The sequence below is a fragment of the Dendropsophus ebraccatus genome, chromosome 7 (assembly GCF_027789765.1).
Source record: "Dendropsophus ebraccatus isolate aDenEbr1 chromosome 7, aDenEbr1.pat, whole genome shotgun sequence".
NCBI classification, from domain to species: Eukaryota; Metazoa; Chordata; class Amphibia; order Anura; family Hylidae; genus Dendropsophus; species Dendropsophus ebraccatus.
In genome coordinates, this window is record NC_091460.1 from 6,161,770 (window position 1) to 6,182,114 (window position 20,345).

At 48.8% G+C, this 20,345-nt stretch overlaps 1 protein-coding gene across 9 annotated transcripts in view; it reads left to right on the forward strand.

Annotated features, from left to right (window-relative positions):
* Window positions 1–18,439, forward strand: part of LOC138797243 (PC-esterase domain-containing protein 1A-like) — a 68,916-nt gene extending 50,477 nt beyond the window's left edge. Inside the window, exons 1-11 of one of the 9 annotated variants that reach the window (XM_069977119.1) lie at window positions 2,844–2,958; window positions 8,113–8,208; window positions 8,300–8,379; window positions 8,467–8,699; window positions 8,778–8,919; window positions 9,306–9,546; window positions 9,787–9,888; window positions 10,018–10,077; window positions 10,153–10,191; window positions 17,468–17,542; window positions 17,690–18,439. In XM_069977119.1, the coding sequence (XP_069833220.1) occupies window positions 8,136–8,208; window positions 8,300–8,379; window positions 8,467–8,699; window positions 8,778–8,919; window positions 9,306–9,546; window positions 9,787–9,888; window positions 10,018–10,077; window positions 10,153–10,191; window positions 17,468–17,542; window positions 17,690–17,898 (1,254 nt within the window). In that variant the 5' untranslated portion in view covers window positions 2,844–2,958; window positions 8,113–8,135 and the 3' untranslated portion in view covers window positions 17,899–18,439. Of the gene's footprint in view, window positions 1–2,843; window positions 2,959–3,800; window positions 3,937–8,112; window positions 8,209–8,299; window positions 8,380–8,466; window positions 8,700–8,777; window positions 8,920–9,305; window positions 9,547–9,786; window positions 9,889–10,017; window positions 10,078–10,152; window positions 10,192–17,467; window positions 17,543–17,689 lie in introns of those variants that run through there. The other 8 variants (XM_069977117.1, XM_069977118.1, XM_069977116.1 and 5 more) reach the window with 8 other exon arrangements.
* Window positions 18,440–20,345: the final 1,906 nt, after the last annotated feature.

Here is a 20,345-nt window from a genome sequence, read left to right on the forward strand (position 1 = left end):
GCTTCAGACGCATAGACGTCACACCTCACCCCAAACGCATAGACGTCACACCTCACCCCAAACGCATATACGTCACACCTTATCCCAAATGCTTCAGACTCATAGATGTCACATCTCATCCCAGGTCAAACATCACCCCATACACTTCAGACGCAGACGTCACACCTCACCCCATACGCTTCAGACGCATAGACGTCACACCTCACCCCAAACGCTTCAGACGCAGACGTCACACCTCACCCCAAACGCTTCAGACGCATAGACGTCACACCTCACCCCAAACGCTTCAGACGCAGACGTCACACCTCACCCCATACGCTTCAGACGCATAGAAGTCACACCTCACCCCAAACGCTTCAGACGCATAGACGTCACACCTCACCCCAAACGCTTCAGACGCATAGATGTCACACTTCACCGCAAACGCATAGACGTCACACCTCACCACAAACGCTTCAGACGCATAGACGTCACACCTCACCCCAAACGCATAGACGTCACACCTCACCCCAAACGCTTCAGACGCATAGACGTCACACCTCACCCCAAACGCATAGACGTCACACCTCACCCCAAACGCTTCAGACGCATAGACGTCACACCTCACCCCAAACGCTTCAGACGCATAGACGTCACACCTCACCCCAAACGCTTCAGACGCATAGACGTCACACTTCACCCCAAACGCATAGACGTCACACCTCACCCCAAACGCTTCAGACGCATAGACGTCACACCTCACCCCAAACGCATAGACGTCACACCTCACCCCAAACGCTTCAGACGCATAGACGTCACACCTCATCCCATTATGCTACACAAACTTGACATCTCTGTAATTCTGTAATCGTAGTCGCTCAGAGAATATAATTATTGTTACATTTACTGCACACTGAATAGTATATGCTAAATATGCAAAAAAAAAAAAAAAACTGTTGGAGGGTGGTGATGAAAAAAGGTAAGGAAATTGCTTGGTCACCAAGGGGTTAAAATATAGCATAAAGGGTTAATTTAATTTTACTTTTGACTTGTCATAGAGACGTCATAGCGACATGTCATAGAGACGTCATAGCGACATGTCATAGACCTCATAGCGACATGTCATAGAGACGTCATAGCGACATGTCATAGAGACGTCATAGCGACATGTCATAGACCTCATAGCGACATGTCATAGAGACGTCATAGCGACATGTCATAGAGACGTCAAAGCGACATGTCATAGAGACGGAAAAGCGACATGTCATAGAGACGGAATAGCGACATGTCATAGAGACGTCATAGCGACATGTCATAGAGACGTCAAAGCGACATGTCATAGAGACGGAAAAGCGACATGTCATAGAGACGGAATAGCGACATGTCATAGAGACGTCATAGCGACATGTCATAGACCTCATAGCGACATGTCATAGAGACGTCATAGCGACATGTCATAGAGACGTCATAGCGACATGTCATAGAGACGTCATAGCGACATGTCATAGAGACGGAAAAGCGACATGTCATAGAGACGGAATAGCGACATGTCAGAGACGGAATAGCGACATGTCATAGAGACGGAATAGCGACATGTCATAGAGACGGCATAGCGACATGTCATAGAGACGGAATAGCGACATGTCATAGAGACGGAATAGCAACATGTCATAGAGACATCATAGCGACATGTCAGAGACGGAATAGCGACATGTCATAGAGACGGAATAGCGACATGTCATAGAGACGGAATAGCGACATGTCATAGAGACGGAATAGCGACATGTCATAGAGACGGAATAGCGACATGTCATAGAGACATCATAGCGACATGTCAGAGACGGCATAGCGACATGTCATAGAGACGGAAAAGCGACATGTCATAGAGACGGAATAGCGACATGTCATAGAGACGAGTCAAAAGTTTTTATTCCCCTGGGCCTAATCAGACCTGCACCAGGAGAAGAGGAGATTAGTCTGACATGATCATCCCGCAGTAAAGCCATGCTGGTTTGGATCCATCAAATTGTTGATTCTTAGATGATCCATTATGTTCTTTTTAGAAGAATTTTAATCATTTTTACTACTACAGATGTCAGGCTAACTGGCCTGTAGTTACTGGGCTCATCTCTACTCCCCTTCTTTTGGTCAGGTATAACATTGGCCGTTCTCCAATCATCAGGAACATCTCCTGTTAGGGTATATGCACACAGAGTAATTCTGACAGAAATCTTCATACGGAATCCGCCGCTCATCCCTGCGCACTTCCGCTTTCCTCTCCGCCGGCTCCATAGACTCCATTATATGCTCCAGCGGATTCCACTGTCCACCAAGAGAATTGTCGTGTCAATTCTTTGGGCGGGTGACGGGATCCGCCTAAGCATATAATGGAGCCTACATGAACGGTGAAAAGGGAAGCGGGAGTGCCTGGGGATGAGCGGCAGATTCCGCACTGAGTTTTCTAACGATCGCCAGCAGACTCCACCCCTCCCTCCACAGCGCCCTACTCGAAGAAGCATGCGATAGCGCTAGCAGTGGGAACGAGGAGCAAGCGAGCACCCACAGTGTCTCTGGAGACCCCTCTGTCCTCCTCCGGACCCCTCTGTCTCCTCCTCCAGACCCCTCTGTCTCCGCCTCCAGACCACTCTGTCTCCGCCTCCAGACCACTCTGTCTCCCCCACTCCTCCTCAAATCCCATTCATAGGAATAGATGCAATGTGATACTACTCCCATAACTACTAATCAAAGCTCCCATAGCAACCAATCACAGCTCCCATAGCAACCAATCACAGCTCAGCTTTCAGTTCTCTACTCTGGTTAAGTGAAAGCTGAGCCATGATTGGTTCATGTGGGAGCTGTGTGCGGTTGCTATGGGCAACAGAACCTTAACATAAAATGGCGCCATAAATGTCCCCCCAAAAAAAGATACAGTGTCCAGGCCCCAGGAGAGGGCGGAGGACGGGAGATGTAGGTTATTGGGTAAGTATAGTCACGGAGGAGGGGCATGGCGGACAGCACAGCAGCGTCTCTCAAGGATACCACCACATAACATGCCTCACCTCCCCGTCACTGCTCCAACCGCGACACTGCGCAGACGCAGAACGGAAAAGCGCGGGCATATTCTGGCCCCTCCCATTTGTTTAGGACGAAGGCAGTCTCCTACTTGTGACTCGCGCTAATGAGGGGCGGGATGTTTTGTGGGCGGGGCGGAGGGGAGCACGCCGCTGTGTTTGTGGGCGGGGCGGTGGGAGCGCGCCGCTGTGTTTGTGGGCGGGGCGGAGAGGAGCACGCCGCTGTGTTTGTGGGCGGGGCGGTGGGAGCACGCCGCTGTGTTTGTGGGCGGGGCGGAGGGGAGCACACGCTGTGTTTGTGGGCGGGGCGGAGGGGAGCACGCCGCTGTGTTTGTGGGCGGGGCGGAGGGGAGCACACGCTGTGTTTGTGGGCGGGGCGGTGGGAGCACGCCGCTGTGTTTGTGGGAGCACGCCGCTGTGTTTGTGGGCGGGGCGGAGAGGAGCACGCCGCTGTGTTTGTGGGCGGGGCGGAGGGGAGCACACGCTGTGTTTGTGGGCGGGGCGGAGGGGAGCACGCCGCTGTTTGTGGGCGGGGCGGAGGGGAGCACACGCTGTGTTTGTGGGCGGGGCGGTGGGAGCACGCCGCTGTGTTTGTGGGAGCACGCCGCTGTGTTTGTGGGCGGGGCGGAGGGGAGCACGCCGCTGTGTTTGTGGGCGGGGCGGAGAGGAGCACGCCGCTGTGTTTGTGGGCGGGGCAGAGAGGAGCACGCCGCTGTGTTTGTGGGCGGGGCGGAGGGGAGCACACGCTGTGTTTGTGGGCGGGGCCGCACAAGTGTAGTCGCGCGCTGTCCGCGTGTTGTCAGTACGGAGGTGGCGGCGCTGACCGGTGAGACTGGTGACCGGTAACGTATATACTGAGCTGTATATGTGCTGTATACTGTAATAGGTGTGTGTGTGTGTGGATATATGCAGTATATTTATGTATGTAGTGTATAGTGATGTGTATATATACTGTAATATGTATATATATATATATATATATATATATATATATATATAGTGTATACTATGCACTGAGCTGTATACTGTAATATATATGTCTGGATCTATATATAGTGACTGAGAGGCAGTGTACTAATGTATATATAATGTATATAGACTATATCCTATTTACTGTATATTATATATTATTCTGTATGGTAACATAGATATATATTATGCTGTGTGGGGTATACAGTGCATATACAGGTCTGCAGAGCATCTCACAGGGTCCTCTCTGTACTCAGCAGCAGTGTGTGGGGGTAAACAGTGTATATACAGGTCTGCAGAGCATCTCACAGGGTCCTCTGTACTCAGCAGCAGTGTGTGGGGGTAAACAGTGTATATACAGGTCTGCAGAGCATCTCACAGGGTCCTCTGTACTCAGCAGCAGTGTGTGGGGTATACAGTGTATATACAGGTCTGCAGAGCATCTCACAGGGTCCTCTGTACTCAGCAGCAGTGTGTGGGGGTATACAGTGTATATACAGGTCTGCAGAGCATCTCACAGGTTCCTCTCTGTACTCAGCAGCAGTGTGTGGGGTAAACAGTGTATATACAGGTCTGCAGAGCATCTCACAGGGTCCTCTGTACTCAGCAGCAGTGTGTGGGGTATACAGTGTATATACAGGTCTGCAGAGCATCTCACAGGGTCCTCTCTGTACTCAGCAGCAGTATGTGGGGTATACAGTGTATATACAGGTCTGCAGAGCATCTCACAGGGTCCTCTCTGTACTCAGCAGCAGTGTGTGTGGGTATACAGTGTATATACAGGTCTGCAGAGCATCTCACAGGGTCCTCTCTGTACTCAGCAGCAGTGTGTGTGGGTATACAGTGTATATACAGGTCTGCAGAGCATCTCACAGGGTCCTCTCTGTACTCAGCAGCAGTGTGTGGGGTATACAGTGCATATACAGGTCTGCAGAGCATCTCACAGGGTCCTCTCTGTACTCAGCAGCAGTGTGTGGGGGTAAACAGTGTATATACAGGTCTGCAGAGCATCTCACAGGGTCCTCTGTACTCAGCAGCAGTGTGTGGGGTATACAGTGTATATACAGGTCTGCAGAGCATCTCACAGGGTCCTCTGTACTCAGCAGCAGTGTGTGGGGGTATACAGTGTATATACAGGTCTGCAGAGCATCTCACAGGTTCCTCTCTGTACTCAGCAGCAGTGTGTGGGGTAAACAGTGTATATACAGGTCTGCAGAGCATCTCACAGGGTCCTCTGTACTCAGCAGCAGTGTGTGGGGTATACAGTGTATATACAGGTCTGCAGAGCATCTCACAGGGTCCTCTCTGTACTCAGCAGCAGTATGTGGGGTATACAGTGTATATACAGGTCTGCAGAGCATCTCACAGGGTCCTCTCTGTACTCAGCAGCAGTGTGTGTGGGTATACAGTGTATATACAGGTCTGCAGAGCATCTCACAGGGTCCTCTCTGTACTCAGCAGCAGTGTGTGTGGGTATACAGTGTATATACAGGTCTGCAGAGCATCTCACAGGATCCTCTCTGTACTCAGCAGCAGTGTGTGGGGTATACAGTGTATATACAGGTCTGCAGAGCATCTCACAGGGTCCTCTCTGTACTCGGCAGCAGTGTGTGGGGGTAAACAGTGTATATACAGGTCTGCAGAGCATCTCACGGGGTCCTCTCTGTACTCGGCAGCAGTGTGTGGGGGTATACAGTGTATATACAGGTCTGCAGAGCATTGCGCAGTGTCCTGGTCCTGTATTATACAGTGTCTCCCGGTGTAGTATGTGATGTCATGGCTGTTGGAGGTCAGAGGGTAATTATGCGGCGTCTGTAGCGTCTGGTGATGGCCCCTGGGGGGCAGTATAGTCAGAGGTGACATCATTACTCCTGATGGGATGGGGGATATATCCCAGAGCATGATGGTATACAGCTTCACTTACAGAGGACACGCGGGTGGGGGTCTCATAGACTGCTGTATGGTACACTATAGTGGAGGGACCCCCCCCCCCCCCATGTATTTTGTACAATACACTGTACAGGGATGGAGGGAACCCCTCCCCCATATGCTTTGGAAAGTCTACCTTGACATCCTGAAGTAGTCGTCACCCATGCCATCCGCTGCCATCATGAAACCAATCCCCACCCCCATATGTTGCTGGCGCAGAACTAAATTGCCCCCACCCCTGTACATTGCAATCACTGACACCCCCCCCCCCCATTCCCTTCACAGTCTTCTGTACCGAGTTGAGAGTGTGACCCCTATTATAATTGGGAGGGTGGGGATCATGGCATGGGGTGCCAATGGCCCAGAACAAAGAAAAATGAACTGAAGCTCCCCTTGGTGTCTTAGTTTTTTTTCTTTACTTCCTGGTTTGGGGTTTCCCATCATGCACTTTGTCTCCTCTGATGTCTAACTGACTCTGTAAAACTGTTAGATGACTTACAGCTTGCTCAGCCAATCCGAGCTGAGCAACCTGAGTCATCTGACCAGGGAGGCTGGCCTAACAGGGCTTAGACCCACCTCCCTCTTGATGATGTAATTGTCACAAAATGGCTGCCGCAGAACAGCCTGGGGTCACCAGTCATTAGGTAAGAAGGAGTTTACTTCACTTCCTGGTGGGGGGAAAAGATAGGCTATATCTGGGGTCCATTTACAAAGATTTGAAGCCAAAGCCAGAAACAGACTATAAACAGAGATCAGGTCATAAAGGAAAGCCTGAGATTTCTCCTCATTTCAAATCCATTTCTGGCTTTGGCTTCAAATCTTTGGCAGATAATCTTTCTGTGTAAATGGACCCTTACAGAGTTATATAACTTTGTAATGTGTTTCAGTCACTGGGAAAAAGCTTTTCACCGGAGTTGTCCTTTAAAGGGTGTTTCATGGGCCTGGGACCATGTAGACAGGTGGTCGGGGTGGGTGTAGTCCTGACTGGCTTTAGGCATTCTCTGTTTCTGAGTTAGGGTACAAACCCACTTGGCGGATCCGCAGCGAGTCCCCTTGCTGCGTATTTGCAGCGAGACTCGCTGCGGATCCGGCCCCTATTCTTTCAATGGAAGACAAAATTGCAGCAGGGATGTAAATCCCTGCTGCGATTTTGTCTGCAGCCCGCCCCATTAACCCCCCGGCCGCCAGACATTTTACATTAATGGGTCCCCGTTCCTGCTTGCTTCGGGGCTCCCGGTGTCTTCACGGCCCGCCCGGCCAATCAGTGCGCTGCGGCGGGGCAGCGCACTGATTGGCCTGGCGGAACGTGCCGGGAGCTGCCGAAGCAAGCAGGAGCCGGGATCAGGTAATGTATATCCTGCCCGCCCCCCTGCAGCCCCGATCGCCCCCAGCCCCCGGCCGCACGATCGCCCCGCAGCCCCCGGCCGCACGATCGCCCCGCAGCCCCCGGCCGCACGATCGCCCCGCAGCCCCCGGCCGCACGATCGCCTGTCCCCTCGGGATGTGTCTTCCATCCACTCCTACAGCTCCATCCTATGGGTTGAATCCTGTGACTGGGTCCTCTATTCTTGGTTCCTCGGTGGCCGTTGTAAGGTTTGGTGAGCACGGTCTGTCCAGATGGTTCCAGCTTTTCCAAAGTAAAGATTTGTAGACGTTGTTGGTGAGATGGAGGACGTGAGGTAAAGTGATGATATCGCAATCAGGTTTTTGGTTACAGTGTTCTGGTTTCTTAGACTTCTCAGATTTCCACCTCCCAGGTAACCTTACCGAACATGGTGGGCGCCAAATCACCAAAAGTGGTAGAAATTGGACCCTCTTGAGGAGCCATCTTGGCTCCATCTTACGATATCCCTCAGTAAGCTTTGCCCGACCAGTCGCCTATACTAGTTCCCTTGTCATTTGGGAGTTTACTTGGTCAGGAGGGCAGGAAGTGAGCACTGAAACCAAGATGGATATCGTGTAAATGTTTCTTAAATCTGTTTAGAAAGTTGTCAGGTGACGTCTACAGTGTTCCCAGACGATCCAGGTGCTGTGTGTTCTGCCAGAGAATGTGAGAGAATGGGGGACACCATAGCTGCTGCAGGAAGTTGTACTGTGTAATGTTGCAGGGAGTTTTACTGTGCGATGCTGTGACCTGTCAGTGACGGCCATGTTTCTATTGCAGGACCTGGATGCCAGACGTCAGTCATGGGTTGGTTCCGCTCGGCAGATGTGCGCCAGTTGCTGCACAACAAGTTTGTCGCTGTCCTTGGAGATTCCAGTAAGTGACTCCGTGCTGTATGGATTGGGTACTCCACATGTGCAGAGCCCGTGTATACCCGGGGCCCCAACCTCATGTCTCCATCTCTCAGTTCAGAGATCCGTCTACAAGGACCTGGTGAAGCTGCTGCAGGAGGACAAGTTCCTGTCTGAAGCCCAGCTGAAACGTAAGGTGAGGTCCTCCACGAAGCGGCAGAGCAGACTGGTCACTGGCCACCTCTTACAGCACATCCCAACCCGTGTCGCTGTTCTTTCTCAGGGGGAGTTGAGTTTTGCAAATGACGCACTGGTGGAGGGCGGCGTCCTGAACGAAATGCACAATGGAACCACCTATCGAGAAGTGCGGCAGTACCGGACTGGTCACTATCTTGTCCGCTTCTACTTTCTGACCCGCGCCTACTCTGACTACCTGGAGAGCGTACTGTCAGATTTCAAGAGCGGCCCCCAACCGGATGTGGTGATAGTAAACTCCTGCGTCTGGGACCTCATGAGGTGACCAATGCGTTTCTTTGTAGCAGCCCTCGCCGGCATGTTCACACCGCGGATACTCATTGTCCTCCTCTCCCGCAGGTATGGTGACGATCCTCTGGAGGCCTACAAAACCAACCTGAACATCCTGTTCCAACGCCTCAAGAAGGTGCTGAACCCCGATTGCCTCATCATATGGAGCATGACCATGCCGGTCGGATATAGGGATAATGAAATCCCAGAGGTAACCACGTCAATGTCTATGTGTCATGGAAGAAAGTCCGTGTGGATGTAGGAGAGACCATGTTTGTGCTTGACCCATTCAGTCCCTGTGTTCAGACCAAACAGTCCAATAGCACCAAAGAGGCCAATTGTAGAAGATGGATGCACACTGCAAGCCCAGGTGTAGGCACTGTACATGCACAATGAAACACTACAATGCAACGTTTCGACCCTCATGCAGGTCTTTATAAGTTGTGCTTGACCTTCTAGACCTGCTTAAAGGTTGAAACGTTGCATTGTTTGTACAGGATCAGATGAATAAAATTTGTTGAAGTTGAAGAAACCGTAGGGATTGGACGAATGTCCATTGGGTTGGTGACAGTTTGGTTTTATCCCCTTGTGTTTCAGTACATGGCACACAACCTGCGGTGGGACGTTGTGGAGGGGAACTTCTTCAGCACCACTTTGGCCAATGTCCACAAGCTGGACGTGCTGGACATGCACTATCACTTCCGGGGCAACCTGCGCTTCAGATGCCGCGACGCCGTCCACTGGAACCAGCTGGCACATCGGAAGTACACCCAGATCCTGCTGACCCACATCGCGGAGGCCTGGGGGGTGGAGGTGCCCAAGGGTGAGATGCCGGAAGGTGTGTAACGCTGCTTATCTCCAATCCTGGTGACCTGTATAAGATCTCCAGCCTTACTGGAGGGGGCAGCACTAGGGTCTGTGGGGTTCCGGATCTCTGGAGAACGTTCTCTCCCTTGTACTGTTTATGCGTGTTGTTACAGTGTGTCAGTGAAGACAATGCTCTGGGCTGTGGTACGTGCCATAGTCCTCCGCTACATCTACCAGTCTTGTATAACCTGCTCTTTCTCTGGTGTTTCAGGTCCTGCTGTGCACGCCGCTCCTTCTCACTCGGTTACATTAAGAAAAGATCCCTATCCTAAGCTACACCCCAAAATCCAAGAGCGAGAGCGCTGCCACCAGGGTAAGACTCCAGCGCTGCTTGCGCCTGGGGCGGTGGTTATGGGATCGGCGTATACGGGGCAGAGGATGATGTGTGCAGGGAGCACAGTATGGGGGCAGCGGCTCATAGTCCCCTCATGTGTCTCCACAGGGGTTGTGTATATACCCGGTTACACTTCCTTTGATGGATCCAGCATTGATGCTATACACGGTGAGTATCTCTGCCTCCTACGTCTCTGTGGATGTTCTGCCCAGTTATGTGTAACCTGTGCCCTCTGCCTGCCAGGTGTCCTGTGCCGCGGAGAGAAGTTTATCCACTCAGATGGTGAGGACCAAGTCATGTGCCAGCCCTCCTTCTCTTCACACGCCATATTGTTTCCTCTTTTCCCATATTCTGATTCCCCATTCTTACTTATGTTTGTTTCTTTTCTTTCCTCCTCTTCTTCCCTTTCTTTACTGCCTACTTGCTGTTCTGTTTGTTTTTATCTTCCCCTTTCTCATCTTCCCTCCTCCTCTTACTTGTGTATTCCCCTTTGCTTTGTTCTTCTTCCTTCTCTTTTTCTTCATTTCCCTCTCTCTCTTTAACACATTCTTTTCTGTTTCCTCATGATCTTCATCTTTTTTTTTTCTTGTGTCATATTTCTACTTTTTTCTTGCTCTTTCTGTCTTTTTTTTTTTTTCTATTCTTCCCCCTCCCCTTCCCTCCTCCTCTTAGTACTCCTCTTCTTTCTCTGCCTCAATCTACTTCTTTTCTTTCCTCTTCTCCTCTTAGTAGTCTTTCTCCTCTTCCTTCTTCTTTCCTTATCTCCTCCCCTCTCAGTATTCTTCTTTCTCTGCTTCTGTCTCCTTCTTTTCATCCTCTTCCTTAGTCGTCGTCTTCTTTCTCTGCTCCCTTCTCCTCCTCTCCTTCCTCTCCTCCTGCTCTTTGGCTAGTATAATAATGAGGCGGTTGCACTTGGGATGGGGGAAGCTCCCCTGGAACCTGTGTGGTTCTCCCAGCTGGTGGTAGGCACTGGGAGAGGGGAGTGGGTGCAGCGATTTATGTACCCCACCCCTGATGTTATAACATTTTTTCTCTCATCGCCCTATGACGGCACCCCTGGATAGGACCACCTCCTACTCCTATTGGACAGGAAACAGGACCACTGGACCATAAAAGAAGCAAAACGCCCCACCAGCACCAGTTACTGTTTCCTGTCCCATAGGGCAGGATTACTCAGGATTCACTCCTGGACCTAAGAAGACGAGACTGGGGATCCCTGGTGTAGATTCCCACTCACCGGCTTCCCGGGCTGCGTAAGGCATCTTGAGCTGCAGTCCAGTCTGGTGGTCGCCCCGACACCTCCTGAAGAGGATCCCCGCTGCTCCCTTGGCCCCTCTGGACGCCGGCTGCTGCTATGTCTGCTTGCTCCTCCCGGCCGTAGCGTGCGCGCTGGCGGGGGAGGGGCGCGGACTGATGCCGCGGCCGGGGGAAGTCCGGAGGCGGGACTATCTGCAGGCCGTGTTCGGCAGCGTCCGGGCTGCGGCCTGTCAAGGGGGGATTACGTCCAGCAGTGGGAGGGTGTGCCGCATCAGCGCCGCGGCGGGGGGGCGGAGCCAGCCAGTCTCCGGCGTTTTTGGGCGCCAAATTTAAAAGAGCTGCAGAGCACCAGGAAGTGTGCTCTGCACTAAGCAGCTGATATCCCTTCTGCTTCGGTTGCTGCCGCTACTGGCTGCTACACTTCTGAACTTCCAATTGTGGAAAGATGGAAGCTCAGGGCGCTGATCCTAAGGGAACCACTCAGACAGAATCCACTTCGGTATGTGGGGTAAGAGGGGTTTCCCCTGGAGATGTTTTTTGTGTATATCTCTTTGCTAAAGTGTGTTATATATTCCTTAAATGTCAGCAGGAAGAAAGTGCTAGAAAGGAAAAGGAGAAACAGAGGAGTAGAGATTGCCCTATCTGTAAAAAACACCTAAGCTCATCATATAATAAAGCGTTATGTGGTGGATGTATGAACCGTGTTCTTGAAGATCAGGGTCCTTCTTTCATGAGAAACATAAGGGACATGATCAGACATGAGATTAGGGTATGTGCTTTGGATGTTGTTCTCGTTCCTACCAAGAATTATTTTCCTTTGTTTCATAAAATATTTTTTTATATATACCTTGTTTTCAGGCCTCATTACCCTCTAACCCTACAACCTCTGAGACTGTGGCTCCTCCAGCTCCGATAGCTATACCTTCAACAGCTCCTACTGAGTCCTCGCTGGTTGAATTACCTGGTCCTGGTAGACCAGCTCCCCTCCCTCCATCTATTGAGGAGGATCAGGAGCAGAGTTCGGTGCTTGATGAGCCTGGAGAGATAGCCTCTGAGGGTGAGAAGGAAGGAGAGGAGTCATCATCCCCTCTTCTGACTGTCGAATACATAGACTCCTTGGTTAAAGCTGTACGCTGCACAATGGAGATAGAAGAGACCCCTCAACTCAAATCGGTGCAGGACCGGATGTTTGAAGGCCTAGCTCCTAAGAAACGACCCGTGTTTCCAGTGCACCAGAGCATTAAACATCTCATATCAAATGAGTGGTCCAAACCAGATCGAAAATTTTTCATACCTCAAGCCGTAAGTGGGGGTTGTTTTCTTCACTCCTGGTGTTTTTTTCTTACTTAGAAATTGATTGACTATACACATATATGTTCATATTCTTTTCACTACAGTATAAAAGAAAGTACCCTTTCAGTCATGAAGACGCAGAATACTGGGAGAATGCCCCTATGATCGATCCTCCAGTGGCTAAGATCTCTAAGAAAAATGCCCTTCCATTCGAGGACTCGGCTACTATGAAGGACCCGATGGACAAGAGGGCTGAGGTTTACCTTAGAAAAAATTGGGAAGCTTCCACCGCGACCTTTAAACCTCTCATAGCCACTACCTCGGTGGCCAGATCTCTACAGATCTGGATGTCTGAACTGAAGGACAAAGTCTATGAGGGTAACCCTGAACAAGACTTTGCTACTGCTTTTAGTACCATTGAAAATGCAGTGTCTTTCAGTTCGGAAGCCTCAGCAGATGCTTTAAAGCTTTCAGCCCGTTCTGCAGCATTGTCCAACTCTGCCCGAAGAACTTTATGGCTCAAAGAATGGAAAGGAGACACAACATCTAAGACAAGACTATGTGGAGTACCTTGCGAAGGAAAATTCCTCTTCGGCTCCGCTCTAGACGTGGTCTTGGAAAAAGCATCGGACCGAAAGAAAGGATTTCCCCTCATTCAACAGCAACAGCAGAATAGATCTTTCAGGGGCCGAGGTAGGAAGCCCAGAGGGGGATCCTCTACTTCTAGAAGGGATTGGAGGCCTACGAAGAAGGGGAAGGGGTTCCTCTTTCCTAGTACCGAGACCAAGAAACCCTCACAATGACGCGAGGTCCCTGTGGGGGGGCGATTGTCTTTTCACTTCTCTAGTTGGTGTAACATTTCTGGTAGCACCTTTGTTTTGGAGACAATAAAATCTGGTTTAAAGATCTCTTTTTCGTCCTCCCCAGGGAATAGATTTGTGTGTACTGACTTATCCTCTGATCCTGAGAAACAAGTTGCCTTAGTCTCAGAAGTCCACTCATTAATAAGTAAAAGAGTTTTGGTTCCGGTCCCTTCAGACCAGATAGCAGCAGGATTCTATTCTACCTTATTTTTGGTGAGGAAACCAAATGGCTCTTTCAGAACTATAATCAACCTAAAACCCCTTAATAGAGTTCTTACTTACGAGAGGTTCAGAATGGAATCAATACCCTCTACTATTCTGAACCTCTCGGAGAACTGTTACATGGCCACACTGGATCTTAGGGATGCTTACTACCATGTCCCAATACATCCAGATCACCAGCGATTCCTAAGAGTGGCTGTTAAGATGGATAAGGATATTCAGCATTTTCAATATTCTGCCATGCCCTTTGGCATATCTCAGGCCCCTAGGGTATTTACTAAGATTATGGCGGAAGTCATGGCCCATGTCAGAGAGAAAGATATTATTATCATCCCCTACTTGGATGATTTTCTCCTAGTGAATAATTCTCCAACCATTCTAGAAGATAACATCCGCTGTGTAGAATCTATCTTCACATCTTTGGGGTGGGAAGTAAATGATGAAAAGTCCAATAAAATACCATCGCAGAAATGTAAATTCCTAGGCATCTACCTGGACTCTATCTCCCAACGATCCTTTCTTCCAGACAATAAGATCTCCCAGATTATGGCCAGAACTAGGGATCTGATTTCCCAACCTCTCACTACCTTCAGATCAGCTATGTCCCTTTTAGGGTTATTCACCTCGTCTATCCAAGCTGTACCTTGGGCTCAATACCATTCTAGACGTTTTCAGGCCCAGATATTATCCGAATGGGATGGACTTATGGATTCCCTAGACTCCCCCTTTTTTCTTTCTCCACAGAGTCTGAGATCCCTTTTATGGTGGACGGTGGAGGAACACCTCAACAAGGGTCTCCCATGGAAACTACACGACGTAATTACAGTCACAACAGATGCCAGTCCTCAGGGATGGGGAGCTCACCTAGACTCCCTCTTGCTACAAGGACTATGGACTCCAGAAGAGGCAAAGGACTCTCAGAATATACGAGAATTAAGAGCCATTTTTCTATCTTTAGCTCAGGCCCTTCCCCAGCTACAAGGCAGAAATGTAAGGGTAATGACAGACAATGCCTCAGCAGTTGCCTATATCAACCATCAAGGAGGCTCAAGATCCCCAGAACTGATGAGGATATCTCACCACATATTCCGACTGGCAGAACCTCATTTCTTGTCCCTCACAGCACTCCATCTAAAAGGGATAGACAATTACAAAGCAGACTACCTGAGCCGCAATCAACTTCACCAGGGAGAATGGGAACTGTCACAAGAAGTTTTCCTTCAGATTTGCAGACTTTGGGGTTACCCCAAGACAGACCTTTTTGCAACCCGGGCCAACAGGAAGGTTCGGGAGTTCTTTTCACTATGCCCAGAGGACAAACCTACAGCCTTGGATGCCCTAGCCCAGAAATGGGAAGGGGGTCTCCTTTATGCCTTTCCCCCCATCAGAATGTTACCTCGAGTCATCCAGAAGATCAGGGAAGACAGAGCTCATCTTATTCTGATTGCACCCTTCTGGCCAAGGAGGGTGTGGTTTTCCTGGTTGAGAAGGATGTCAATCTCAGAACCATGGATACTTCCAGAGAGGGGGGATCTTCTCAGCCAGGGACCAGTCTCCCATCCTACAGTCGGGAGACTCCATCTGACAGCCTGGCATGTGAAAGGCAGCTGCTAATAGATAGGGGCATTTCCACAAGTGTTATTTCTACCCTCCTGGCAAGCCGAAAGAGAGTTACTTCGGCCATATATCTCAGAACATGGAAAGCCTTCGTTAGATTTGTTAACCAGCCCATTAATGTGCTTAGCCCTCCTAATATTCCATTAGTGTTAGACTTCCTACAGGAGGGCCTCAAGAAGGGACTCAGACCCAGCACAATTAAAGTCCAGATATCTGCTCTTAGTGCCTTGTTTGATTTTAAGCTGGCAGACCACCCCTGGATCAGTAGGTTTACCAGGGCTGCAAGTAGACTATGTCCAACCATCAAATCTAGACTTCCCCCTTGGGATCTCAACATAGTACTCTCTGGCCTCACCATGTCTCCATTTGAACCTATGGATAGTTGTAGCATAAAGTTTCTTTCCTTAAAATTAGCATTTCTATTAGCCATAACATCTGCCAGGAGAGTAAGCGAAATTCGGGCCTTCTCTATCAACTCACCCTATCTGTCGGTTAGGGACGATAGAGTCATCCTCTCTCCTGACCCTGCATTTCTACCAAAAGTAGTGTCCGACTTTCATAGATCACAAGAAGTGATTCTTCCCTCTTTCTGTGATAATCCTTCCAATGACAGAGAGGCTTCTTTTCATACACTAGATGTTAGACGCATCCTCCTTTACTATCTAGAAACCACAAGGGAGTGGAGACGTAGTGACAATCTTCTTATTTCCTTTCAGGGGAAGAATAGAGGGAAGGCTGCCACTTCCCAGACTATCGCCAGATGGGTAAAGCTTACTATAGGTGAATGCTACAAGATCAGTGGGAGGGATATTCCAACGGGGTTTGGGGCTCACTCCTCCAGGGCCGTAGCTACTTCTTGGGCCGAGAGAGCTTCTGTCCCTATAGACCAGATTTGCAGGACTGCCACATGGAGTACTCCCCATACTTTCTTTAAGCACTACAGATTGCAGTTATCTTCTACAGAGGATTTAACCTTCGGCCGTAGAGTTTTGCAGGCAGTAGTCCCTCCCTAGGCGGGTTATTCCTAGTCCAATCTCCAGGGGTGCCGTCATAGGGCGATGAGAGAAAATATAAATTACTAACCGGTAATTGCTTTTCTTTGAGCCCATGACGGCACCCCGCCTAATACCCACCCGAAAAAAAAAAAAAAAAAAAAAAAATAATAATGTATAGATGTATATATGTATATACACATTATGAAATAGATAATTTATAGTATATGGAGAGAATATACTAGAGGACAAATACAGATATGTATATTTTGCTGTTTGTTGTCTTCATAAACTTTGCTCCTAGGTACCTTGCTGAGAACTGGTGCTGGTGGGGCGTTTTGCTTCTTTTATGGTCCAGTGGTCCTGTTTCCTGTCCAATAGGAGTAGGAGGTGGTCCTATCCAGGGGTGCCGTCATGGGCTCAAAGAAAAGCAATTACCGGTTAGTAATTTATATTTTTTTCCCCGTAACTGAACTTCTCCTTTTAAAGGGACAGTGTCATCAGAAAATGACTTCTTGTATAAATAATGTTTTTGTGTTAAACTTTTTGTTTAAAGAATTTTTGGCAACTTCTTTCTAACTTTCCATCTTTTTATCTATATTATAAAATAATCCTGATATCCTGCAGTTTTCATTCTCACCACTAGGGCTAAAACTAAGGTGAGACTTCCTGTTGTGCCTGTGGTGATAAAAGGAGGCTGCTGTAAAGTGATCTGTACAGCATTGCAGCGTCATGTGACACCAGTAGATAGAGGAGACAATAGCAGGTTTAGAGTTTTACTGAAATTTTTTTTCTTTCCCCTTCCTGAACTCGCGTATATTTTAGGCCCTTGAGGGGCAGTGAGCAGGGTCCCCTCCCCCTTGATGATCCCCTTCCCCCGCGCCTTCTCGACTAAGGCTATAATAACTATATAACTGGCACAGAAGCCGTAATTATTGTATATCGACTGTTTATATAACTTTTGAGGGGCAATAACTTATTTAAAGATCACTACTGGACAGATTATCCTCTTAAATAACCAGCATGGAAAATCACTCCGTGCTGGCTATTAGAGGTGAGCAGTATTGTGAGCAGCGGGCCTAGCGGTTGACGTTAACGGGGCAGGTGGGCAGACACGCAATAAACAACATGGCAGGTGCTCGGCTAGGCGGCCGCCATTTTTTCTGAGGTGAGTGCTGTGTGTTACACTGCCCTATTGCACATTTTTACATGCATAATCGGAGACCAGAGAGTCCTGGTACCGCACTTTTTGGAGCACTTGGCATCGATGCATTGTGCATCTCTAAAGGACTGATGGTGTGTTCTGTATTTTAGCCGCTTCCCCCTTTGTGAATGATAGTCCGCTACTGACTGCCACCATACCCCCCGGCTACTTCCCTCCTCCTCCAGGTAATGCCCGCGCACTCCATGTCACTGGGGGTGATGTAAAGCGGTGGTGGTTTCTGCCTCTGTCGGGATCTTGGCTCCGGTGCTGTTGGCTGTAGTTGTCCGTCCATCCTCATGACCTGATCTTCTCGATATTCTTTGTTCTTCCAGGTCCCGCACTCTCCAGCCATGCGTTTACAGGAAGGAGTGTCGTCTTCCCCAGCTTGCCGCAGGCCTTGAACTTCACTTCTTTCTCCAACCATGTCCCGTACCAACAAGATGCCTGGAATACGAAGATCACCTCGAGGAGGGCTCTGCCGCAGAGAGGAGGCCGGATCCACCCGTACAACCGGCCCATGTATGTGCCTGGGATCTACTGACCACAAACAGATCTACCTCCTGCCACACGATGCGTTTCAGGCCTCAGTTACTTGCACTATGTTGTCGTTTTTGTATTTTGTTTTTGCACTTTTTCCTATTGAAAATTGTACTAACCCTGACCTGCCTGAAATCTGGGCACCATATTAGTGTTCTGTATGTCTTGTTACAATGTGGCGGTAATGTTGTCACCGCTTGAGTTAAAGCAGAGCTCGGATTTCACACAACAAAGAAAGTATTAACACTGGTGAGAGTATTTTTGTTACGGTTAAACTTTTTGCACTTTTTTCTCTGAGTTTGTGAGTTACTTCTGTACCATGTTGTATGTCAGTTCTGTAATGTGACTGTGGGGTCAGCTGTGTACACTGCGCCCCCCTCCCTGGTGGAGGTGCTGCCTAGGGTTTATATTGAGGTACAAGTCCTTGCACATCTGCCCTCTGGAAGAAAGAGGGGTATTTTTTGCCTGTTGTCTTTTATAAGTTTACTTGTCATTTATGTTGTTTACTTTCCTGCATTTGGAATAAAGGTTGTTCAATAAATTCACCTAAACCACCTTGATAAATCTCTGGGTAGGAGGTTCCTGCCACCATCTTATTCCTAGCGCTGCTGACAGTCTTGATACCGTTGGATTACCTGTTTAGAGCTTTTTGTCACAAATTACCAGCAAAAACGGTAAGATGTCCTGTACGGAAGGCGAGGTAGACGAGATGTCATGTTTTCTACACCACTGTAGGAACACTCTATCACCAGGAGGGGTTATAGGAAGTGGTGGGTCCTAGGTGGGTAGCACAAGCCCCAGTTGTTGGTTATCTGGGTGTAGCAGGCTTCCAAGGTTACCCAGTGGTCTTGCGCTGCGCAGTAGGATATGTAGACCTATTCTGGTAGCTTTGTCCTACTGGGGTCAATTCCATTTGTTTCAGGAAATCGCTCTGCACTTTTTAGACACGTTCCTGGCGTGGGGTAGGGTTATCTTAGGTAACTTCTCCCCTAAGGTAGCTTAGCACTGCATAACTGTGGTAGTTGCTTACAGAAAGTCTCTGTCAGAGCTAGTCTTTCCCACATCTGTCCCCCTGGACCTCCAACAACTAACTCCCTGTACTTCCTCCCACACAGAGTTTACTCCTACTGGGCTGTGTGTGTAAGAGAGAACAGACAGGATAGGACGGAGAAAACACCTGTGACCGGTCAGCATGACACTAAACAGTTAACACATTGCTTCAGCTCTGCATAGGAGACATCTAGTGGGGAAACTAAGGTACTTCATCTCCCAATTGTTAAAGGAGACATCTGGTGAAAATTTTTATTAAAGTATTGTATTGCCCCCCAAAATTTATACAAATCAGCAATATACACTTATTATGGGAAATGCTTATAAAGTGTTTTTTTTCCCTGAACTTACTACTGCTTCAAGGCTTCACTTCCTGGGTAACATGGTGATGTCACTTCCTGGGTAACATGGTGATGTCACGACCCGACTCCCAGAGCTGTGCGGGCTGTGGCTGCTGAAGAGGATGATGGCAGAGGGACACTGAGGGACACAGGGCACTGGAGGGACACTGAGCATCCCTCTGCCATCATCATCTCCAGCAGCCACAGCCCGCACAGCTCTGGGAGTCGGGTCGTGACATCACCATGTTATCCAGGAAGTGACATCACCATTTTATCCAGGAAGTGACATCACCATGTTATCCAGGAAGTGAAGCAGTAGTAAGTGCAGGGAAAAAAGCACTTTATAAGCATTTCCCGTAATAAGTGTATATTGGTGATTTGTATAACTTTTGGGGGGCAATACAATACTATAATAAAAATTACTGGTGTGCATAGACAAAACAAGTGGTGGGACACCACAAAGTCACGGCTTATGCTGAAGAACAAATGCCCTTGAAATGGACAATGGCGCCAAACACATTGGCAAGCGGACAACATCCCAGTCCTAGACCAACAAGACTGATGTTATGAAGAAGCTGCCCAACCCCCAGACCTCAATAACCCCAGATAAAAGAATGCTGGAAGATCTGTTGGACGTAGTCAGGTCTGTAAGATCAGATGTCAGGTGACCCCGGGCCGCACAGATCAGGAATAAAGGTTCTACAACTAATGATTAGTACATAAAATTTACCGAAAAGACAAATCTGTAACAAATGGTTAGAGTGTAAAGATTCCAGTGTGTGACTGAAAATGTAACTCACTTAAAGGGCTACTCTAACTAAAATCTTTGTCTTTCAAATCAACTGGTGTGAGAAAGTTATACAGATTTGTAATATACTTAAAAAAAATCTTCCAGTACTTATCAGCTGCTGTATGTCCTGCAGGAAGTGGTGTATTCTCTCCAATCTGACACAGCGCTCTCTGCTGCCCCCTATGTCCATGTCAGGAACTGTCCAGAGCAGGAGAGGTTTTCTTTTCAATCTTTATTTATGGAAGTTTTTTTAGTTTTTACAACAATACT